Source organism: Schistocerca americana, chromosome 2, assembly GCF_021461395.2.
Source record: "Schistocerca americana isolate TAMUIC-IGC-003095 chromosome 2, iqSchAmer2.1, whole genome shotgun sequence".
In the NCBI taxonomy this organism is placed as follows: domain Eukaryota; kingdom Metazoa; phylum Arthropoda; class Insecta; order Orthoptera; family Acrididae; genus Schistocerca; species Schistocerca americana.
Window position 1 is genome coordinate 982,463,326 of NC_060120.1, and position 25,971 is coordinate 982,489,296.

Consider the following 25,971-nt stretch of genomic DNA (forward strand, 5'->3'; position numbering starts at 1 on the left):
CTGACCTGTATGATACCTTTGACTGTGCTTGTATTCCCAGGATCACCATCTTCGACTGTGTCGTGATAGAGGCTCTCCTCAGGTCAGCCGTCTTGGACCGTCGTCTATGATTCTGGTGTCATAGGATATTCTCTTATTCCCAGGTGTGCCGTCCTGGATTTAAGCAACAGATCCACAGATCTGCCAGCTTGGATTCTAAAATTACTAGTTTTTAGTCATCAGTCTTCTGACTGCTTTGATGCGGCCCACGACGAATTGCTGTGCCAACCTCTTCATCGCAGAGTAGCACCTGCAACGTACGTCATCAACTATTTGCTGGATGTATTCCAGTCTCTGTCTTCCTCTTACTCTACAGCTCCCTCTAGTACCATGGATGTTGTTGTGTACATAGTTCCACATAGTCAGCGCTTACACAACTTTCCCACTACAGCGCGCCCCGCTAAGCACAACAGCGCAGGTGCAGCACTGTCTCTGCACTACGAGATGGCGCTGTCTTAGAGACGGACCAAATTCTTCTTCCGCCGATCCGCGTATTAATATGTAACGCAGCCAATGTGATTGCTGCTAACGTAGAACCTTTTCTCCTCGCGGATCACATTCGCGCAGTGATACCTGAACGCTCGAGGTATTATAACGAGTGTACAGACCTCCGATTAGTCAGTCTGCATTAGTCTGTAGTCAAGTTTCAGTCTGCGCCTAATAAGATTATCATATTGCTGTACATAGCCATGAAGATAAATGAACAGACGCTTTGTGAAGTATCACAGATATGTGAGAATAAGATTAACGTACCAAGACCAAAGGAACTTCAGATTGTCAATTGTAAACAGCATCCAGAATCAAGTCAAGTAATTTCTACGCTTTTTATTATTTTAATAAATATGTGTGAAAATTAATCAAGTTCTGTTTAAAGTTGGTCACCGTCAATCTGCTACTATAAGGGTGCAAGTGGCATTTCTATCGTCTGACGCAACGGCTGAAGATAAACACGCCACGATAAGACCACGAGACATATTGCTGACACTCGCCTACTTTGTTAGAGTGACAAGTCAAATAATCTGATGGTGTGTGTACCGAAGGTCTTACAGTGTGCACACCAAAGATGTCTTAAAAGATATCCTATCATCCTGTCCCTTCTCCTTGTCAGTGTTTCCCACATATTCCTTTCCTCTCCGATTCCGCACAGAACCTCCTCATTCCTTACCTTATCAGTCCACATAATTTTCAACATTCGTCTTTAACACCACATCTCAAATGCTTCAATTCCTTTCTGTTCCGGTTTCCCCACAGTCCATGTTTCACTACCATACAATGCTGTGCTTCAAACGTACAATCTCAGATTTTTCTTCCTCAAATTATGGCCTATGTTTGATGCTAGTGGACTTCTCTTGGCCAGGAATGCCATTTTTGCCATTGCTAGTCTGATTTTGATGTCCTAATTGCTCCGTGTCTCAATGGTTGTTTTTCTGCCTAGGTAGCACAATTCCTTAACTTCATCTACTTCGTGACCACCAATCCTGATGTTAAGTTTCATGCTGTTCTCATTTCTGCTACTTCTCATTACCTTCGTCTTTCTTCGATTTACTCTCAGTCCATATTCTGTACTCATTACACTGCTCATTCCATTTAGCAGATCGTGTAATTTATCTTCTCTTTCACTCAGGATAGCAACGTAATCAGCGAATCGTATCATTGATATCCTTTCACCTGACATTATACAACTAGTGAAACTCCAGGACATGTGACAGCCACACAGACTGTGCCAGTATCCTCATGTTAACTATCTTGGATTCTATGTTTCACACCAGTGACCTGATCACCCACCATCAAGGCTGGCCTCGCATTTACGAGTCTGCCAACCTAGATTTTTCACCTATCAGGCAATTTCTAATCCTTAATTTTTTAAATTTCTGACTAATCTATACTTGGGGCAATTGGGCAAAGTCCGCCATATTGAGTTTTTTAATACTCAACATTTTACACTTATCACAGTAGGAGTATTCCGAATTTCCCGCGGTTTTTTTAATTTCTTGCCATTTTGTACATAGCCAATTGGCTTATGTTCACTGTGACATTGTAGGAGGCAGGAAGGGAAGTATGGCAATGTTGCATGGTGACATCATTTATGCAGTGCATTGCAGTGCCAGCCGGCCAACTGCCCAAATTATATGTTTTAAATAGTTTTTACGTAGTTTTTGCTAGAAATTGCTAGCAATCGATGTTTTGTCTGTAACTTTGCCTTTGCCTTTCAGCATTGTTTTATTTCTTAATGTGGAGGAGGCAGCAGGATGCCCGGGTCGCCATGCGCCATCGAGACCCGTGGCTCGTCGGGTACTCGGCCCAGCAAGGGTGTCAACAATTGTCGGTGTGAAGAGGGCAACAGACATCCCTGGGAAGGGGGGAATGACTACCAACGCGCGACCGGGATTGCTTTCTGAATCGTCTGCACTCCTTTGAGAATCATGAAGGTTTGATACGCAAGGAACAGGGCGTTCTTGATCCTTCGCAAAGAAAAACAACTCGTAATGCAGAATAATGAGTGTAACACGAAAGCACGTATTGTAACATGAAAGTAATAGAATTCAGAACAAATGGTAAAATATCCCTGGCAATAGTGACAATGTAGCGGGAAAATAAGCTGAAAATATGAACTGAAGTGTGTGTTGGGGGAGGGGACTCGACTTGGGTAGTTGTGCAGCAAGATTGACCAGAGTACTGCGGTGGTGTAGTGGTTAGCATTTCTGCCTAATAAGCAAAAGGTGGATAACGACCGTGGAATGCATTTTTATTCATTTCTTCCCCTTCTATCACTATTTATAACGGTTTACATTTCGCCTGTACCACATCAAAAGGATTGAAGAAGGCTTTTGCACAAGGAGTAAGTGTAGTAAGAAATACTAAAGTATTTTAGACTTCTCTGTTAATCTAGAAGTTTTCTTTGTGGAATTAATTGGCCCATTCCTTCCTTGGAGTAGGAGGAGGAGGAGAGGAGGACATTAGTGTTTTAACGTCCCGTCGACAACGACTTCATTAGAGATAGAGCACGAGCTCGGATTCGGGAGGGACGGAAAAGGGCATCAGATTTGGAATTTTAAAGGAACCATCCCGACATTTGCCTGAAGAGATTTAGGAAAATCACAGAAAATCAGGATGATGGGACGCAGGTTTGAACCGTCGTCATCCCGATGTGAGTCCAGTGTGGTAACCGCCGCGCCATCTCGCTCGGTCCTTCTTCGGAATTCGTTGAGGAGGATCCGTCTGCTTTGCATGTGATATAACTTTGAAATCAGGAACCACGGAAAGTAAAGGGAAATTACTCTCGCTGTGAAAGTCGTTTCTACGTTTACTTTCTATATACATGTAAGAAGGTAAAGCCTTTTCACACAGATATGTGGATAAGACAGGTAGTATACTTGTTGCCGCTTTATTTGATATGATTTATTTGATATCATTGGAAACTCCGCCTTCAAGTTTAAGCAGAATTTTACTGGTGAAATGATTCAAATGGCTCTAAGCACTATGGGAGTTAACATCTGAGGTCATCAGTCCCCTAGAACTTAGAACTACTTAAACCTAACTAACCTAAGGACATCAACCACATCGAGGGCCGAGGCAGGATTCGAACCTGCGACCGTAGCAGCAGCGCGGTTCCGGACTGAAGCGCCTAGAACCACTCGGCCATAGCGGCAAGCTTTTACCGGTGAAAAGGATTCACTTTGTGTTACTTAGTCACTAGATGTTTCGGGTAGCTGTTCGTTGCAGTTTACACTTCGTGTCGATTCGAAAATTTTCGTATTTTTCCAAGCGATTACGAATCCAGTTGTTATTACTACATAGAACAGGAAAATAGTATTCGAAAATTTTCCAAGTCCCTTCAGATGTTCCTTAACCATCCACCAGCCCTCCTTGCCTTAGCGCGCATGCGCTATATAGCTCAGGTCTTATCCCCCACTGGTGTACCCTTCTAACCCGTCGGGCTCACGGTATTGGGGGAGTCGCCTGCTCGGTGGTACGGACAGGATTACACCCGTCTTTGTTGTTGACGTCCTTCCAATCCACCTTGTGGGGAGAGGGTTTAATTTATTCTTATTTTCGTCCGAAGTAAAATGAATTTCTACAATGAAATCGTGAAGGGTATCGAAGCACACAATTTGATGGGAATTTAGACAGATTTCCCAAACTGCAAAGGCTTTTTTTTAGTGAACGATTCAACATGGTCTTGTACATTACACAGGTTTATGTTTGTTCCGTGAAGCAACAAATTTAAGCTGTTGACTTTTAACAAAATGTCTGTCAATTAAGTCACAGTCGGTAGCCTCACTTTGTCTAGGAAAAGATGTACCTGGCGAGGAAAAGATAAACGTCATTATTGTTAATGTCATTATCGTGTCAGAAACATACAGATACATGTACATACATTTTACACAGTTATGATTAAATTACCTTGGCCACTTACAGTGCATTTTCTATTGCTTGTTGTAGATCATGTTCTGTACACGATACTGGGCACAATCGACACCGAAGCATGTGCTTAACTGTCTGTTCTTCTCTACAGTCACACCGAATATCATTTGGATCAGTGTATCCCCATCTTGCCAAGTTAATTTTTGATCTTCCAACTCCGGATCTCAGTCTATCCAGGGACTTCAAAGTTTTCATTTCCCCGTCATGGCCTGGAGGTAAAGCTTCAACAATTCTTTTCCAACCAGGGGGAAGGCAAGTCGTAGCCCTCCATAGTTGTAACCTAGCTTTTTCAGCAGTAGTTCTAAGTTCCTTTGACGTCCTGAGGAAACTCTTGCTTGACTTCAGTCGTTGCGGATGCGGTTCATGTCCATACAGAGGATGCGTAATTTCCTGTTCCACTGCCTTTCTTTCCTTGTTCGTAGCTATCTCTCTTCGAGCAGGTGATGATGCTATTCCAGTGAGATGGTAAAGCCATTCGACAGGAGTGGATTTCAAGCAACCTGTTATAATTCTGCAGGTTTCGGTGAGAGCTACATCCACCTGTTTGGCATGAGTTGAATTATACCAAACAGGACAGGCGTACTCTGACGCAGAATAGCATAGTGCCACTGCAAATGTTCGGACTGTTTCAGTTTGACTACCCCACTGTGATGCGGTCAGTTTCCGTAGGAGATTGTTCCTGGTGGAAACTTTTGACTTGCATTTGATGCAGTGCTTTTTGAAAGTGAGAGATCTGTGACGTGTCACTCCGTGGTATTTTGGAGTCTCGTAGTGTTCCAGTTCGATCTCTGACCATCTTTTAGTATGTCCATCGTTTTGGCAGGACGTTTATTATCGTGATAAAAGAAAAACACCTACAGCCATCCTTATGATTTTATTTTATTCTGTTGTAACCAGTTTCAACGCTTCACTGCGTTGTTGATATGATCCCTATATATATCACATCAGTTGCCAGCATTACTGGGTGCACAGATAACGTGACAGCACTTCAACTATCAGCTGCCAGCCATACGGTTTTCAACTTGCGAGTGGCTTCCTTGTTTATCGAATGAAAAGCACACATTTGGGTCTTTGAAGGGTTTGGTTTAAGCTGGTTTGTATTGTAATACCTGGATACATCGTCAAGGGCATTCGTGAGGTTGTTCTCCACTGATTCATGCAATATGAGAACAGTTCTTCCGTGATTTAACCATCTTACTTCAGTGTGAGTCAATAAAAACTTTTAAATACTTAGGTTAGTATTGCAAAAATTCGCTAATTAGTAAGACGACTATTAACAAAATCAACTACTTTCACTGCATATTAAGGATAGAGTTTTTTTTCACATGTACGTGACAATAAGTGGATTTAACAATTGGAAGTGACGGTGGACATTTAAGTAATGATCGTGTTGTTGATGCTATGGCCCTCAATTATTTTAATATAACACCGGAGGTGAAGAACTGTGTCGGTGAATACTGTGCGTAGTGAAAAACTGCTTGCAAACGGGCCACAGGTATTTCATTTCGCGCCCGACACAGTGGAGCGTCCGGCGGCGGCGCGACTTGGCGAGCAGCCGAACCGCACGGGCGCCGGGCGGACTCGAGTTCTGGCGGGGCTCCGCTCTGCGCAGCGGTCCCCGGTGCGGCTCGACCGGATGACCGGGCAGCGCGAGTCGAGGCTCGCCCGGCAGTCGTGGCTGCGGTGCCGGGCGGACCGCGCAGGCTCGGTCAACAGTACGTTGCACATAGCTCAAGACGCCATGTGGAACTTGGAAGATTATGGCATCGTAACGAACGAATTCTGTTTCCGTTGATTTCCCTGAGGGTAGTTGACGAAACGTTATTACACGGTAGCAACAGGAACATTATTACATGGAATATAGATCACTTTTTTGCCACTTATTTCACAATATCTACTGGGTGATCAAAAAGTCAGTATAAATTTGAAAAGTGAATAAATCACGGAATAATGTAGATAGAGAGGTACAAATTGACACACATGCATGGAATGACATGGGGTTTTATTAGAACCAAAAAACTACAAAAGTTCAAAAAATGTTTGACAGATGGCGCTTCATCTGATCGGAATAGCAATAATTAGCATAACAAAGTAAGACAAAGCAAAGATGATGTTCTTTACAGGAAATGCTCAATATGTCCACCATCATTCCTCAACAATAGCTGTAGTCGAGGAATAATGTTGTGAACAGCTCTGTAAAGCATGTCCGGAGTTATGGTGAGGCATTGGCGTCGGATGTTGTCTTTCAGCATCCCCAGAGATTTCGGTTGATCACGATACACTTGCGACTTCAGGTAGCCCCAAAGTCAATAATCGCACGGACTGAGGTCTGGGGACCTGGGAGGCCAAGAATGACGAAGTGGCGGCTGAGCACACGATCATCACCAAACGACGCGCGCAAGAGATCTTTCACGCGTCAAGCAATATGGGGTGGAGCGCCATCCTGCATAAACATCGTACGTTCAAGCAGATGTTCACCAGACAGGCTGGGGATGATGCGATTCTGTAACATATCGGCGTACCTCTCACCCGTCACGGTAGCAGTTACAAAACCAGAATCACGCATTTCCTCGAAGTAAAAAGGGACGATAACGGTAGATGTGGTAAATCCAACCCATACCCTGACTTTCTCGTCGTGCAACGGAGTTTCCACGACAGTTCTAGGATTTTCGGTAGCCCAAATTCCGCAGTTGTGGGCGTTGACAGACCCTCGGAGCGTGAAATGAGTTTTGTCGGTCCACAACACATAACTCAACCAATCGTCATCTTCCGCCATCTTTTGAAACGCCCACACCGCAATGCCCTTCGTTTCACTAAATCGCCAGGTAACAGTTCATGATGCCGATGGATTTTGTACGGATAGCATCGGAGGGTAGGCCTAAGTGCCAACCAAACAGTAGTGTATGGAATGAGGGTGCGACGTGCGACTGCACGAGTGCTGACTTCCCCGTGCATAGACGAACCCGCTACAGTCTCCATTTCTTCCTGAACTGTCTCAGCAGCATTACGCCTCGTGCTCGGTCGGCCACTACGGGGTCCATCGTCTAAACAACCCGTGGCTTCGAACATCGATATCATTCTCGCTACAGCTGCATTTGTCAACGGACCTTTACCCTTTCGAATCCCCTTCCTATGGCGATAGGATCGTAACACTGAACTAGCACATTCCCCATTCTGATAATACAGCTTCACTAAAAGCGCCCTTTCAGGTAACGTCAACATGCTGCAACTGCTGGCGCATCTGATTCTCTCTCTCTTTTTTTTTTTCTTTATTGTGATTTTAAAACCTGTAGAACAGGTAGGCTGGCAGCAGCACAATACGCCGCTCTTCAGCCAAAGGCAGTACAATGATATAAACAGAGAAGATACATCACTTGGAAAAACGGCGGGAAAAAAACAGTAGACACATGAACATAAAAAAACATGAAGCCGTTCACACTCGATGACAATCCACACTACAAATTGTTGACACGAAGCACAAACACTGAAGATGACGATGGCACTGGTGAACGATGGAGTGTGACGGTGAACACTGAACACTAAACACGACGGCACACACGAGACACTGATGGCGATGATCTCCGGAGCGCGAATGTCCACGTAGCGTGTGTGAGTACGAGGACCTGCCAAGAGGGGAATAAGGGTGAGAGGGGAGAACAAGGATGCCAATGACTGAGGAGATGGGTGGAGGAGGTTAGGGACAGGGGAGGGGAAGCCCGGGGGAGGAGTGGGGAGAAATTGAGGAGAGTGGGAAGAGGGAGAGAAGGGAGGGAGGGTGCCCAGAGGAGCAAACACAGGAGGAGGGTGGGAGGTTCAAAGTTGGTAGGAGGGGTACATGGAGGGGAGGAGGGCATCATTAGGGAGAGGGAGCTGGCGGAAGCCACCTTGGGAGAGCATAAGGAGGGTGGAGAGATGGAGACCGGGTGGGATGTGGGAATACAGGCACGGCAGCGGGCGGGGGTGGGAGAGGATGGGGGAGACTAGCGGGTGAGGAGGATCGAGTTTGCGGGAGGTGTACAGGATCCGTATCCTTTCAAGGAAAAGGAGGAGGTGGGGGAAGGGGATGAGATCGTACAGGACACGCGTGGGGGAGTGGAGACGGATGCGATAGGCGAGGCGGAGAGCATGGCGTTCAAGGATTTGGAGGGATTTATAAAATGTGGAGTGGCGGAGATCCAAGCCGGATGGGCGTAACAAAGGATAGGGCGGATGAGGGATTTATAGGTGTGGAGGATGGTGGAGGGGTCCAGACCCCACGTACGGCCGGAAAGGAGCTTGAGGAGACGGAGTCGGGAGTGTGCCTTGGCTTGGATTGTCCGGAGATGGGGAGTCCAGGAGAGGCGACGGTAGAGGGTGACGCCAAGGTACTTAAGGGTGGGAGTGAGGGCGATAGGAAGGCCATAGATGGTGAGATAGAAATCAAGGAGGCGGAAGGAAGGGGTGGTTTTGCCTACAATGATCGCCTGGGTTTTGGAGGGATTGACCTTGAGCAACCACTGGTTGCACCAAGCGGTGAACCGGTCAAGATGGGATTGGAGAAGGTGTTGGGAGCGCTGCAGGTTGGGGGCAAGGGCAAGGAAGGCGGTGTCATCGGCAAACTGGAGAAGGTGGATGGGGGGTGATGGCGGCGGCATGTCCGCCGTGTACAAAAGGTACAGAAGGGGGGAGAGGACAGAGCCTTGGGGCACACCGGCGGAGGGGAAAAAGGTGTAGGAATCTGTGTTATGGATGGTGACATAGGAAGGACGGCGGGAGTGAAAGAATCCGATCAGACGGATTCTCTCTCTCTCATTACAGCTCTATACACGAGTGTCATGCGCAGTCACTGACGTTTTGCTGTCCAGCGCCATCTGTTGGAAATTTCGTGAACGTTTTTTTTTTATTCTAATAAAACCCCATGTTATTCCAAGCATGTGTGTCAATTTTTACCTCTCTATCTACATTATTCCGTGGTTTATTTTCAAATTTATACTGACTTTTTGATCACCCGGTACTTTCGCAAAGAAGATTTCGCGTTGTCAGAAAAATGGCTACCATAACTGACAAAAATGTCATGTTTGATTGTACAATGGCGAATACCAAAGAATTTACAGTCGACAAAGAAATTATATCTATAAGTAAGTAGGCCTAATCCTATATTCAGAGTTATACAGGGTGTAGAAAAACTCGCGCACTCTGACTTCGCAGCGCGATTCCTCACATCAAGGCAATACAAAAATGTCTCTCGTAAAATTTCGCCCTGTGAATGGTTCGGGCAGTAAATGGACGTTAAAGATTCGCAATCTGGCAATACTATAATCACCTGTATGGTAACTACCTCTGTCAGCAGATAAAGCAGTGCTGTGCACTTGGTGCAGTGGATAGCGTTTTGCATTAGCATGAAGGAGGCTGAAGGTTAAACTCTGGGTCGAGGCATAAATGGCTGGTTCAAATGGCTCTGAGCACTATGGGACTTAACAGCTATGGTCATCAGTCCCCTAGAACTTAGAACTACTTAAACCTAACTAACCTAAGGACAGCACACAACACCCAGCCATCACGAGGCAGAGAAAATCCCTGACCCCGCCCGGAATCGAACCCGGGAACCCGGGCGTGGGAAGCGAGAACGCTACCGCACGACCACGAGATGCGGGCGGTCGAGGCATATTTTGTTTTGTTTACTAAAAGTAGTCTGCACGGTACGATGTCTGGCGTCTTAATCGTCATACTTCTACATAACATCTGCAGTTACGTACTACAAACATAGAAATGGAAATATAATCGCTTTCATTGGTCAGCTTTAAAAGAAGCCTTTTGCACGTCGTATGAAATGGTGCGAAACAATTCTAGTCCACCACATGCAAAACGTTTCATTAAAAGCTGAGCAATGAAAACGATTGTATTTCCATTTCTGTGTTCGTAATACGTAACTGCAAATGCTTTGCAGAAGACCCGCTGTAATCGCTGTATGATGATTAAGACGTCAGATACCGTGCTATGCAGACTACTTTTAGCAAATAAAAACAAATATGTCTCAACACAGAATCGAACCATCGACATCCTACATGCTAACCCAAAACGCTATCCTCTGCACCAACTGCACAGCACAAGTGTTAACATGCTAACAAAGGTAGTTACCGTAGACGTGCTTACATTGTCAGATTACCGACTTTTAATAACCATTTACTGCCTAAAACACGCGCAGGACGAAATTTTGAGAGAGATATTTTCGTATGCCAGTATGTGAGGAATTGCGCTGCCAAGTCAGAGCGCGCGAATTTTTCTTCATCCTATGTGACACCAAAGTAAGTAAATAAAGGACTAAATGGAAAATTGATTTAATAAAACTGAATTGGGGAATCATACAATATTATGAGAAGGAAAGTTACTAATCACCATGAAGCGGAGATGCTGAGTCGCAGATAGGCACAACAAAAAGACTCTCACTATTAAAGCTCTTGGCCATTAAGGCAGTGTGATTTCAATTGCCTGAGACTGCAGTCTTGTGTGTGAGTCGCGTTTGCGTGTGTGTGTGTATGTGTGTGTGTGTGTGTGTGTCTTTGTGTGTCTGTGTGTCGATTGTTGACTAAGGCCTTAATGGCCGAAAGCTTTAATTGTGAGAGTCTTTTTGTTGTGCCTTTCTGCGACTCAGCATCTCCACTATATGGTGAGTAGCAGCTTTCCTTCTCACAATATTGTTACATTCTGTACTAGATTTCCCATTTTTTGAATTGGGTAATCAGTGAGAGTGGGAAACATCAACAAACAGAGAGTTTCTGATATCTGCTTCCTAATTCATTAGCTGTTCAGGATGGTTCTGGTAGTGGTTCCTGATCTCCAGTATTTCAAGCAGCGACCCTTCCTGCCTATTCTTCCCCGAGTGCGGTATTTCTACATCCACTAAATACAAGTGTGTCTTTACCAAAGCATTCTACCCTGACAACATTTGTCCTTGGAGGGGGGAGGCGGGGGCCGAGCGCGTAAAAATCTAGTCCAACTCTTTCGACCGTCAGAACTGACAGTTATTTTAAGCTGTAACAAACTTCTGACGAACCTTCAAGTTTTGGATATTTGTATTAGGTGCCTAATGCATTGAATTTCAGCAACTTTGCAAAAATGTATGCGGAGATGAGTTTTAAAGCACTCGTATGCTCTGAATTTTTCGTAAAGAAATCCTGATCTATTTCTCCTTTGTAGAAGGTAGCACATTTCGGGAAATTTATTATACAGATCTGTCGTCTGAAAATGGGTCGTAATAACAGTTAATTTCCGTACTGGTTCCATTGCAGTTTCGTAGATGTAGAGCCATCTATTTTTATCAAATGCGTTTTGAACAGTTTTGCAACTTTTATTTTAAATACTACCAATGTTCAGGATGACATCAATACACAAACATTTTTTTCTCATATGTCTAATGTGTGGTTTTTAATTTTCTTTCCACGTTATCTAAACCACGAACGCTGGTAATGTCTTGGCTAGTGCAATGTATTTCACTGTGTTTACATACGCTTACATACACGGAATAGGTAAAATACTGTGAACACCTGTACTTACTTGGGAATGGCTTATTAATAAGGCGTTGGACCCCCATTTGCCTGTAATACAGCTGAGATTCTTCTTGGAATATTGGCATTTAATGACTGTGTAGTCTCTAGTGGAATGTTAAGTCACTCTTCCATCAGAACCTATTCTAACTCCCGTAGTGACGAGGAAGGCGGAAGTCTGCTCCGGAGTACGCGCTCCAATACCGCCCTCAAGGGTTCGATAATCTGCAAATCTGGGGACTGTGCTGGCCGGAGAAGAGGCTGCTGCATGTCAGTTGCATGCTCCTCATACCAAAATTGTACTGTCTTGGCTGCGTGAATGTTGCATTATCGTCCCGAAATATGGCATCATTGCTGGGGAACATCATTTGAGTCATGAGGTGTACCTGATCACCTAAAATGTTCACATAATCGTTGGCTGTAACACAGCCTTTGAACGTAAGATGGGACCAACAGAATAGCATGATATGGCCGCCCACACCATCACACTTCCACCTACATGCTTAATCGTTAGTACCAGCAATTAGGACTGTAGGCTTCTTTTGGTGTTCTCCAAACGTAAAACCGGCCCGATGTTTGAATTAACGAAAACGTTGACTCGTCCGATCATATGACGTGTTTCCACTGATCAGCCGTCCAGGATTTATGCTCCTGACACCATGTTTTACACTTATTTGCTTTGTTTGTCTTCACTAATGGTTTCGGTATAGCAGCTCGTCCATAAATATTTGCTTTATGGAGTTCTCGTCGGACAGTATCGATAGATACGAGGTCTCCAAGATGGCTATTGAGCTCTGCAGTCACTTTAGTCGCCATAGTTTTGTGTTGTTTTCACACAATTCGTTTTAGCGTACAACGATCTCTGTCATTTAGTTTTGATTTGCGCCCACTATTACGTTTACACGATGGTGACTAACCATGCTTTGTGTCATTACGGTTGAAACAGTTGCCTTGAAACATTCAAGAAGTTGGCTATCTTGGTCACTGATGCTGCAGCTAATCGGGTCCCCACAATCCGCCCTCTTTGTAACTCTGTTAAGTCTTTCATTGTACGTCGACCTCGACCTGTGAATGCAAATACGAAGTGTTCACTACTCCTACGCAACCTGCACTGACGCCTAGTCCGTACCGAACACGCACAGTCCAGCGCGATACATGCCTACCTGCGTTGTTGACTGTCAAACACAACCATCCCATTACTACCACTGTTCACATTATTTTGCCTATCCCCTGTATTTCGCCTGCTGAATAGTTTGCCTTCTGTATAACTTAGCGGAATGCTGGTGTTTCTCGATGTTGGTGTGTCTTGTGGTAAGTCATGTCGAGGTAGCTAATACATTTGTTTCATTTTTGTTCATGTGTGAATAAGATATTATTGTTTCGGTTCTTAAAGAGATTTTGAATATTCATTACATCTCTGGTACCTCCTTCGATTATCGACATTTGTCATCTACATGTCCATTATAATACAAAATTTCTTCGGTCATTTCTGTTCCAATAGACATATGCTGCCACCATCTACAGTGTCAGGTATGATACATCACATTGCTTAAATGTTGCCATAAATGCAACAGAAGTGTAACGAGCTAGTGTAGTATTCGCGAAAATGTCATGGAAATGCTCGTCTGATTCATTTAGTGGACATTACATAAGATGCGTTGGGCATACAAATAGGTTTACTACAAAAATTACAAGAACTGAGTTACATTACTTCCAACTACATGTATCACACGAAATGCTAAACATCCTCACATTAAACAAAATAGGGCATGTACAAAGGCTTATCGACTCTCCTTCTTGTCGCACACTGTTTAGAAATGGAAAACACAAAGCGGTAAATAATAGCAGCAGAGGAAATGCTGTCGTCTTAGCACCATAGGGTGTCCTGCAGTACTTTAATGCAGATGTTTTGGTAGCTGAAAATTCCTAGTGAACGAGCCTCAAATAATTGGCTTGTATTTGGTCTAATTTTTTCGTCTAATGTGTCTATATCTAACACACACCAGACTGAGTCGATTTTCTTTCCTTGACTTCCAGGTTCCAGTAACAGTACGTGCGAAAGAGAGCAGGTACCACCAACAACGCTGCTGCCAGCAGATCACACAACAGTCCCTCTGTCGAGGCAGCAAACAACAGCCACATTATCGACAGAGAAAGTGGCAACCACACGACTGACAGAGGGAACGACAACCACAATGTCAACAGAGCAGAAGGCAACTACACTGCTGACGGAGGGAACGACAACTACAATGTCGACAGAGCAAACGACAACGAATTCGCTGTCGACAAAATGGACAGCAGATCCCAAGATAACACAGCCACCGCCAAGCACTGAGAGCAAATACACGAAGCCAGATGGAAATGTAAGTTTCTCTCTACCGTTCTCCGTAGGTCTGTTGCGTACCCACAAGAAACCCCCGAGTGCGAGCTCGCAGGCTCGTTTGTAAACGTTGCGTTAATTATGACACGAAAAAAATTAGCTGCTAATGATCGCGACTTGCATCAGGTGCGCGACAGAAAATGGGTGTTCGTCAAGCGCAAAGATCAACCTTGCATGGGATGTATGTACTATTCTTCACGAAGTGGACATCATCGACATTCAAGAAATGTTCAAAACAAACCATTATCTTGCCCCATGAACACCGAGTGAAAAATGGCTCTCCACATTGATTACAAGGTTGGCACCATCAACGTCGAAGGCGAATTTCTTGGGTGTTACAAACCGTGCAAGACATTCAGCCAGCTATCAGTTCTTAAAGAATTCAAACAGAATCATAATGGTGTAACAGGGTGATGAACATTGGAATGTGATGGTATGCAACCGAATACAAAACAGTCTGCCGTGGAGCATATCGCGGAACTGGTTAGCCTTTAAGGTGTCGCTGTAGACAGTGCGCTAATATGTTTTATAGATACGCAAAAAAAACTTCCAGAAGCTGAATTTAACCAGTGGTTCCACGTGGTATGAACTGCAATGTCACACTTTTCAGGAGGGATAGTTTGCTCTAGAGGAGTATGATTTAAATACGCAAACCAGGAATCGAACAAGAACAAGTTATTTTGACCAGCTACAGACCAACAACAGTGTTCATACCATAGCTGTAGTTCTACATCTCCATCTACATTTATACTCCGCAAGCCACCCAACGGTGTGTGGCGGAGGGCACTTTACGTGCCACTGTCATTACCTCCCTTTCCTGTTCCAGTCGCGTATGGTTCGCGGGAAGAACGACTGTCTGAAAGCCTCTGTGCGCGCTCTAATCTTTCTAATTTTACATTCGTGATTTCCTCGGGAGGTATAAGTAGGGGGAGCAATATATTCGATACCTCATCCAGAAACGCATCCTCTCGAAACCTGGCGAGCAAGCTACACCGCGATGCAGAGCGCCTCTCTTGCAGAGTCTGCCACTTGAGTTTGTTAAACATCTCTGTAACGCTATCACGGCTACCAAATAACCCTATGACGAAACGCGCCGCTCTTCTTTGGATCTTCTCTATCTCCTCCGTCAACCCGATCTGGTACGGATCCCACACTGATGAGCAATACTCAAGTATAGGTCGAACGAGTGTTTTGCAAGCCACCTCCTTTGTTGATGGACTACATTTTCTAAGGAGTCTCCCAATGAATCTCAACCTGGTACCCGCCTTACCAACAATTAATTTTATATGATCATTCCACTTCAAATCGTTCCGCACGCATACTCCCAGATATTTTACAGAAGTAACTGCTACCAGTGTTTGTTCCGCTATCATATAACCATACAATAAAGGATCCTTCTTTCCATGTATTTGCAATACATTACATTTGTCTGTGATAAGGGTCAGTTGCCACTCCCTGCACCAAGTGCCTATCCGCTGCAGATCTTCCTGCATTTCGCTACAATTTTCTAATGCTGCAACTTCTCTGTATACTACAGCATCATCCGCGAAAAGCCGCATGGATCTTCCGACACTATCTACTAGGTCATTTATATATATTGTGAAAAGCAATGGTCCCATAACACTCCCCTGGCTCACGCCAGAGGTTACTTTAACGTCTGTAGACGTCTCTCCATTGATAACAACATGCTGTGTTCTGTTTGCTAAAAACTCTTCAATCCAGCCACACATCTGGTCTGATATTCCGTAGGCTCTTACTTTATCAGGCGACAGTGCGGAACTGTATCGAACGCCTTCCGGAAGTCAAGAAAAATAGCAATTTACCGGGAGCCTGTATCTAATATTTTCTGGGTCTCATGAACAAATAAAGCGAGTTGGGTCTCACACGATCGCTGTTTCCGGAATCCATGTTGATTCCTACATAGTAGATTCTGGGTTTCCAAAAACGACATGATACTCGAGCAACGCCCATTTTCCCTCTCATGGTTGCTGGACCTAAATACTCCCTATTGTCCTTGCAAGGTCACGCACATGAAAAGCAGTCGTAGGGGCAGAGCACCTTCAACTTCTCCCAGCACAAGAAATCACTTTCCAGCCAATTTACCATACGGATTAACAGTCGGCATAATTGTACACGAATGCGTTAAGGTTCAAATGGTTCAAATGACTCTGAGCGCTATGGGACTTAACTTCTGAGGTCATTAGTTCCCTAGAACTTAGAACTACTTAAACCTGACTAACCTAAGGACGTCACACACATCCATGCCCGAGGCAGGATTAGAACCTCCGACCGTAGTGGTCAAGCGGTTCCAGACTGTAGCGGCTAGAACCGCTCGGCCACCCGGGCCGGCCGAATGCGTTAAGGCATTAATGTTAGTTATCTTGATACCACCCTCTTGATACGTCTGAATTCCACGATTCCTTTCATATCCATTTCCTCTTCAAATGCCGGTTGGTTAGAGTTGAAAACAATATTATTACTGAACGATGGGATAAACTTACTTATCTTATCTAAAATTTTTTGGACCGATTCCGCAGTTAGCTGTGCGTCGTCAAGTTGACGATTTGTTTGCAATTTCGTTATCTTCCGTCTTACAATTCTGTAGCGCTGTTTGAAGTTTTGCATCTATCCACAACTTCCCTCGTTTCCCTTGCTGTGGACGATCTGGCATGTACGTGATTATGTTTAGTACCCGCTCCATGGACAACGATTGTCCTTTACTGTGTTTCACTGGAGGCGTGTTTGGTGGCTCCCTGTCCGACAAGGATGATGAACTATATGGCTCGACACCTGTTTCAGTATCATTTTCAGTAATTAGCATCATTGTACTCCTCATATACATTGTCCGCACAGTCGAGCGTGTAGACCACACATGCCACTGACTAACCTTGCACTAACGCTAATATTTCATCTGCCACTTCTTTCTCATTGTGCGAAATTCCTTGGGTTCCTTTCTAACGAAATGTCAACTTCGGCAGCTGTTGTTATAGATGTAATGCAATATTTCCTCTGTTTATCGTTGTCGTTGCCCTGCTATGCATCAACACCATTCGCACTGTTGCACTGTTGAGAGTTACTCGTCGATTAAGCGGTTCAGCTACACTTCGTAGCCTCCTGCTGTGCTCACCATTGGGTATCTCCAGTCCCGCCCCAGTTGCCATTAGCAGCCAATATTGAGGTTACGTGGTAGACAATATGTGGGGGACCGAATGCGTAAACATCATTCGTCTTTTACGAACTTGCACTCAACGGGTTCCATATCAGTGACAAGTAGACTTTAGGAGAAGCCCTAGAAAGACTCTAACGCGGCACGTTACAAAATCAAAGCTGCAATTGTATGCACTCTTTGAGAACGTAGCGAATTTAGCGAAAAAAGCTATATTTTGAATCATGTGTTGCAGCTGTATGTACTCTTTGGTAACGTAACGAATTTGCCGAAACCAGCGTTGTCGTTGGTAGGTTTTTTTGATTTAATTGAGAATGATTTAGGGTGCGTCGCCAGTATTCAGATCTATATACTGCATCCTGATTGCAGAAACAGTTAGCTACCATGAAGCACTGGAAATTTTCACACTTTCACCGTTTGGCAAACCACGCCAGTCATCAAACCACTCGTGCAAATAAGCGCAAGAATTTCTATAGCTTGTCTACTGATGTACTTTTGTGTGTTGGTTAGTCACGCTTAAGGATTGTTTCTCTGCTTTTCAGTATAAGTCATTATCAGTCACGGAGTGCTTCAGCAGTCAGTATGAAAAAGAATTGCTACACAGACGATACCACACATTGCCGCCAATTCTCCTGTTTATTGGTTTTCTTATCATTCCGTTTTTTGCAAATGTCGCACATTTGACATCATTGGCCGTAAATACGAGTATATTGTAAAAGCTAATGGCAGCCATGTCATAGAAGTTAGTCTCCTGTGTGCCAGGTAAATCAATTAAAAGTAGCATAACAGTTCTGAAATTGCACTGTGTCGGTCAACTTCGACCTCTCATATAGCGCTTTTCCCGCTGATTTATGGGAAATGCTTAATTTCAAACGTGCTTCGTTCGCCTTTCGAGTGGAGTAGATGTTTCCATCTTTTTTTGCAGGATTTCTAGTAATAATCACACCTAGTGTTTAACTCTTCTTGACGAAATTAAATTGAAACAAAGTCTTTAATTATTATTTTTTTTTTTTTACTAAGTACTGACCAACAGAATTTTCCCTTACAAAGACAACTCAGACTTAGCCTATTCATTTACTACTCACAATATAGAAGCCCAACGCATCTGACTGCTATGCATTGACAACATGACTTCCAATAATTAACACCAAAGGATGGCCCTGAATCGCAAGAAATCCTAACAATAATACAAATAAAAAAATATGAAATTAAACAAATATGAAACTACCTCCAACTCTGTTAATTGCCTAAACTCATTTCAGTCACGAATCCCGATAGTGAAAACCTCATTCTTTTTATAAGTCACCTACCTCACAGAAAATCTTCATAACACGAACTACAGCAATTGCAGCAAACAGCAACTACAGCCAGCTAAATGAAAAGATTCTAACTACTATAGACTCAAACTAGTAGGTGGCATCTGGTTAGCAAAAGAAAAATTTGATTGAAGAACAAACAATATATTTAGAAAATTTTACCATCCAGTTCCAAAAATTATATAGTTGTCAATAACTCCACTACCCAAACATTATTGACCATACATCCATTATCATACCTTTCCTTGCATCTTCCCTTATAAGAAATTTCCTCTCACCTTACACTGCGTGTTCTACCAACACTGAGTCTCCACTTCTTTATCAACTCGCTATGTACTAGTCCGTCCAGCGACAGAATCTCTTGCCGAGGGCGCAGAGTGCCGTTAGCAATATTAACACAGTCTGTAGCGGTGCCAACGTATAAACAGGCTACTTACAAAATGTCCGTAGCTTCTGCTACTACGTCATTCTTGCAGATAATGCGATCGGACGTTTCGGCTTGCTTGTTGAGGTCTTATTCCGGGAACCTTCGGCACATTGTGGTTTACTGAGAAGCTCTCGTTAATTTAATCGTAGTATTTCTCGCGTTTATTCGTCTCCGCAGGGCAGAAGCTGAGGCTATAAGGCGAGACATTTCAGGAATCTCCCGTAGCGCTCCTTCTCCAGAATTCGATAGCATCACAGCCGAAAGGAAAGTGTCGTCGAGATCCGGAAGAGAAATAACGTCTTCATCTCAACTGCCTTTGAATGAGACACTACTGTTGTCATGGAAACGGTCACCCGCAACAGAGAAATGTTTCAACTGTAGTTGGAAGCCGTGTACTGCAAGTAAATATAGACGCTATTCGAACGTTTGAAGAAACACCGATCCACTGCAAAGAAATTCAAAGCTACAAAACGATAATTCCAGACCCCTCATTTCAAAAAGTGTTTCTGCCAACTAAAGTTACGCCTTACCCAAGATCCAAGAATGAACATTGTGGCCGGCCGAAGTGGCCGTGCGGTTAAAGGCGCTGCAGTCTGGAACCGCAAGACCGCTACGGTCGCGGGTTCGAATCCTGCCTCGGGCATGGATGTTTGTGATGTCCTTAGGCTAGTTAGGTTTAACTAGTTCTAAGTTCTAGGGGACTAATGACCTCAGCAGTTGAGTCCCATAGTGCTCAGAGCCATTTGAACCATTTGAACATTGTGTCTCACTTTGAATGAAATCAAGTTACTGACCTCGGATAAAAAAACTGACGGTAATTGGCCAAGTCAAATTCGAATAAAATTCCAAGCTTTCGATATAGTCGTCAAGGACTAAGTCCCGATGTCGTGAAACTGGGGAGGCTCCCACTTTTATGTGAGGGAACTGCGGAACTGCATCTGATTGACTGTATTACGTCATGGAAATGGCTTATACTGCGGCGGCGCCCTCAACTCTCATAGACCACGTCTGCGCTGTCTATCCAATGTCATTTGTAGTGCCGCCAATCACGTCGAGTGTACGTTACGAGACTACGTTCGTTCTTTATCAAGTGTACAGTTTTATGCCTTAATAACTGCGTACCTGGGTCTCTACTGAAGTTTGCATCATGCAATGTAATTTTCAGTGTTTCTCCAATCAACAGCTTATTGACTCGCTCTCCACGATTTTACTTATTCGAGATATTGTTAGGCTGATGCGTAAGTTGATAGCGTTTCCGGTTGCTATGGATTTGTTTATTCACTGTCATTTTATGTTTGTAATTAGCTGTTGCTATTTGAGTCTAGAGATTTTCATGTTGTCTTTTCGAGATAGTGAGTGGACTTATAGACGCTAGAAAATGGAATGCTAAGTGGAGAAATCGGAACAGTTCTGACTTTCTTCTGTTTGAGTTCAAATAGAGGGGCGACAACAGCAGAGGCAGCCTGAAACAATTGCGTCGTGTACGAGGATAATGCCTTTTGTACAGAACACTGCAAGAAAATCGTTTTCTCATTCTTAGGAGGATGTTTTTGGCGCTAATAACCCTCCATGTTCAGGTAGACCTTCGATGTTTGATGAAGATCGTTTAAGCGCATTAATCCACAATGGTCCGAGTCACTGTACTCGAGAACTGGCAAATATGATGAACTGTGTTCATTCCACCATCGTGCGACATTTGCATGAAATGGGGAATGTTGAGAAATCGCGTGTATGTGTACCGCATGCTCTGTGCCGAAATCACAAAAAGCAGCGGGTGGCCATATGTGAATCTCTGAATTGGCTCGTAACCAACACTGACTATTCATATCCTGTATCGCTGTTGGCGACGAGAAACGTATCTTTATGCTAACATAAGGAAAAGGAAGGGATGGTTGAGCGCAAACATAGCAGCAACTCCCTGTACAAAGCCCTGTGCGCATCCACAAAAAATAATGTTATCCATCTGGTGGGACACCGACGGTGTGGTGTAATACGAATAACTTCCCCGAGGTGTAATCAACACGGTTGACATTTACTGTGAACAAGTTAGACGTCATGCAGAAGAAGTCCAAGAACAAGACTACGAAGTGTGCATGAGGTGATGCTAGTCCACGGTAACGCCTGCCCGCATACTGCAACACTACAAAAGACGCTATGCAGGAGTTGGACTGGGAAGTTATTCCTGATCCTCCTTATTCACATCATCTTGTGCCCTCAGATTTTCACCTTTTCTGCTGCTTGTCGAACAACCTTCAGAGGCCTTCCTCTCCGAATGAAAATGCGCTCCGAACACGGCTCGACGAGTTTCTCGCCTCAAAACCACGTATTTTCTACAGCCGCTGAATCTAAAAGCTACCCTAGCGTTGGCAGACTGTTTCAAACAGTGAAGGAGAACACATTATTGATGACTAAAGCCTCTGTTATAAGTGTCTGTTGCGTTTCTGGGTAAACAGTACGCACTTATGCATCAACCTAATATTTCGAGTTTCCCTCACATCGGGAGTCAACGAGTTCCAGAAACGAACCATCTCGTGTAGCTCGGCTGTCCAACTGCTGCCAGGTGGCGCACTGGTTAGCAGAGTGGTCGGGGTTTTTAGACAGTCTCTCTGCATCTTATAACTGCTCCTAAGTCTCTGCCCTGACCTCCCTGCAGCTTAGCCCATGTGATCGTCCCAATTTAAGTCTGACCTTTACGGACGTCAGAGAGCGCTACATCTAAGACCTTCTGCATCATGAGGGGAAAGAGGACGAGCTCAGTTAACGCGACAGGAGCGCGTTTTGACCACTCAGTCGAAATGGGAACATGGTGTCAACGCTCCTCCAACTGCGTACAGTGTGTAAGGCGAGCGCCAAACGAAGCTTTCCCCTGCAACCCAAGGTAGTAGAAGAGATAGTACGAGCAGTTACGGTGGTGTTTCTTGTTGGGAAAGTTAGGAAGACTACACATCATACATGGCATGGAGGATGGACGAAGATTTTGCTACAGCTTTGCGACACATCTGCAAACTACATACAGTTACTGCAGTCCGAAGGAGATCTGTGTCTCTCAGGGGGAATTCATGTCTATTACCCAAACATGTAGCGATCCTATTAAATATACGGAACAAGAAGTGATGTCATATTCACATGGATAGAAGTGACATAAAATCGATAAAATGACGGAAAATAAGTATAAATTGAGGGAAAATACGAAAAATACGGGGAAATTGCAAGAGTACTTGCATGTTTCTGATTGGTGCAGAACAATTTTTGTACATGGGAACGAGTATACGAGAGCAAGACGAATACGGGAAAATAGCAAGATGGAAGCACTGTGTACTGGGGATACAATCTTTTATTTTTCATAAAGGCAATATTCTACTGTATGTGTATTGAGGTAACAGTGACATGCGCGAGTTGACTGCTGTCTTTGATGCTTTCCTGGAAAAAAGAGAACCATGCACTTGGGCTTCTCATACAGTAGAATCCGGGTTCGAGTCCTATAAAGGGCACTGACAATTTTAATTTCCTACCAACTCCTGGGTGGGGGGGGGGGGGGGGGGGGGGGACATCTTCACAGCCCTGGGACAAAGAAATTCCCACAAAAATTCTAAATTCCCGCCAAAATTCGAAATTTCGTCTTGGGGAGGGGGAGGGGTGGGGGAAGAGGCAGGGAGAATATGGGCTGGGGCCCATGTGCAGGCTGAGAAAAACACATGATGTCATCCAGGGGTGGGGGTGGGTGTGGTTAGGGGTGGGGGTGGGGGCGGGGTGGTGGTGATTAATTGATCAATGTAATTAATTTTCATATCAGTTTGATGTCAAACGGGTGCTGAAAACCCCATATACCCACTGCTAGCGAGAACGTTAATTTTCACCTCCTCTGGCGTCACTTACGTTTCTTAGGTGTTGCACTACCACTTTCACGCAACTGGTTGAAGAGGTTAATAAATAACTGCCTATATAGTTGACGTCTATTGGGATATCTTTCCGCATTCTTCCAACATTCTCCTTTCACAATGAGCGTGTCGGCTTTTTCTGCATTGGTAAATTACATCGGCCACTCACAACTTGCTTCTTGAACTGTCACACTCTTACTGACTAGCATGTCGTAACGCACTCAAGGAACACACAAGCACACAGGAAGAAAACATGACAAATCGTACCTAACAACTATGCAGATTGAATGGCACAAACTTTTCAAAATAGGTCATCTCGTGAATGGCTAACTAGAATCCTGTAACAAACACCACTGACATTCTAGTTTACTCTCTCTGACTATTACTACAATCTGTTTATTTACGAAATATCTGTGGTGCAAGCTTTAGGTGTTCACCCTGTATATCGATTTAAAGCCAAATCATAGATTCATCAGGATTTCAGGGCTGACAGTCGCCATTTTATTAACTCTGAATTCTGTGCAAGCAGGAATGTTTCAGGCTCGGTTTATCCGCAAATACGTGAGGATTAATCCCGAATTTTTTCTGAAGACAGTATTTGAGAAATACATTATACCAATGAGTTACATGAGGCTTATTAGTCTCATACACGTCAATTGATCATATCAAAAACCGGTCACAGCTCTGCTAGATACTATGAACACCTAAGAATTAAGTACATAATAACGAGTAAATCAAGGGTTTTTTTCTAAAAATACCTAACTTGCATTATGAGCACAGGTAATACACATGAGTCTCATAATTTTGCAGTTAGCAACACAATGTTAGCCCATTAATATCTTGATTTGTTATCGACAACTAAGCACATGGTCGCCAAATATATTGTTCACTACAATGTCACATTCTGCTTTTGTACCAACCCTATATCACTCAGCATTTTGAATTTCCGTCGTTTGGCTCATAAAGCCATCTTCATTACTGCAAAAATTTTTCTTCATTTTTGTTGCAGGACAGACTAGCAACTCGTGACGCAGTTCAGGATGCGCTGGAGCAACTGAAGTCGCGAAATTTTACGGACGACTATCTCAAGGACCCCGCCAATATGCTGCACAACCTGGAAATAGTAGTAACCTCCTTGAACAACCGAACGCGAAAGGAGGCACTAAAACGAGAGGTACTAAAACGATTAAATTTATATATGTGACGTATGATATCTGGCCAACTAGCACTTGACTATTGTTATATCGCTCTGTACGTATGAAGGATATACCAACGGTCACTGTTCCTAACCAAAACACGAAAGACTATTTCTTCAGAGCCCATAATTTTATTACAATGAGTCACAACTGAACAAATCGACCTCGGCAAGAACAGCGATACAAACAAAAAAATCAATACATGAGAGAACTCGACTAAAAGAATTAACGTTTATTGAAGCAATACACGCATCCCTTACGCTTCAAGTAAGTATTATTGGCAGTAAATTCCAGTATATTCTTCGTGCGCATTGGAGCCCTTCAAACGTTTTCTTCGGTGGCATAAACTAAAGATGCCGGTTTTCGACTTGTGTCACTTTTCTTGTCTAGGTACGAGGCCAAGTTTCACATAACCACTTGCTAATAAAAGGTAGATTTAAGTTCTGAACACACACACGCACACACGTAAACAGATATACACATAACATTACAGTAATTTTTATATACGTTTAGGTAGGTGAAATGGATTACGTCACAGATTCACAGAGTATTAATGTCGCTAGTGCAAATTTTCGTACGTAATGTTATGTATCTAATCTGTTGTGAATTTGTCGAAACTCTATTGAACAATCTATAAGTAATTAACTGTAGCTGCGGTGAAACTGGAAAGTGAAACAGCTATAACAAGGTTTCTATACCTATACGATTGCTCATGTATAGCAAGAGCGGTCTTTCGTTAAATATAATAACATAGCGTCAGAAATGATATATTTCCAAAGCTTCTCCTTCAAGAAAGCGAGGGTTTCCTACTTCAGCTTATACAGTAATGCAAAGGAACTGACTGTGGGTAACAACTTCACTTTCCCTGCACAATAGAATGTATTTACATTTTCATTGTTAACTTTATGTATAACTGATACTATCAGAATGTACTCTGCTGTTAATTATGTTTAATATTGTCAGTAGCGTGTCATTCAGTTCACATATACACGCTCGTCTGTTTGTTATGGAGATGGCTACCCAAAGATGTAAGACGACTTCTCTTATCCAAGATCTAATGTCTGCGGTAGAAGATGGTCGCTGGATATGTGGTGCAGGACATATTTTGCTGGGCTAAAGGAAGCTGACAGTATTGTGGTGATCAGTTTCGTAAATCAACGAATTGTCTGGGAATGTAAATGACTTGGTCTGTAGCTTCGTCGCACCACCTGCCTGTTAAAACTGCTTTAAATGCTTTGATGGGGTGTTTACAGGGGATCTGATGGTACATGTACTCGATGCTTCTTAATCGCAACAATGGACACCCTCGTAGTAATTTACTTACATAGCCTGACGTCAATTTATTTAAACTTTCACTTTCAATCTAAATCAGTGCTTGGTCCTTACATTAATGAATTCGACAATCAGTACACTGTTCGAGATCTGTTTCCGTAATATTACAGATCGCTCAATAGAAGCTTTCTTTTGTACCACTCGCTGTCGCTGTAGTTCACTGGCTCTTTCCTCCTCTCAATTAACACACGCAACCGCTATCTTCTGCTGTTGTTCCGTAAGCTCGAATCTTTTTGACAATTCTCATACTTCCAGAGCCTTGATTTTTATGAACTCAATAACCTGTCGC

The 25,971-nt window shown here is 43.7% G+C and overlaps 1 protein-coding gene across 1 annotated transcript in view; it reads left to right on the plus strand.

Moving 5' to 3' along the window:
* Window positions 1-25,971, plus strand: part of LOC124594588 — a 265,908-nt gene that overhangs the window by 62,861 nt on the left and 177,076 nt on the right. The window contains exons 5-6 of the mRNA XM_047132961.1: window positions 14,025-14,350; window positions 24,164-24,328. Coding sequence (XP_046988917.1) covers window positions 14,025-14,350; window positions 24,164-24,328 — 491 coding nt within the window. The remainder of the gene's footprint in view (window positions 1-14,024; window positions 14,351-24,163; window positions 24,329-25,971) is intronic.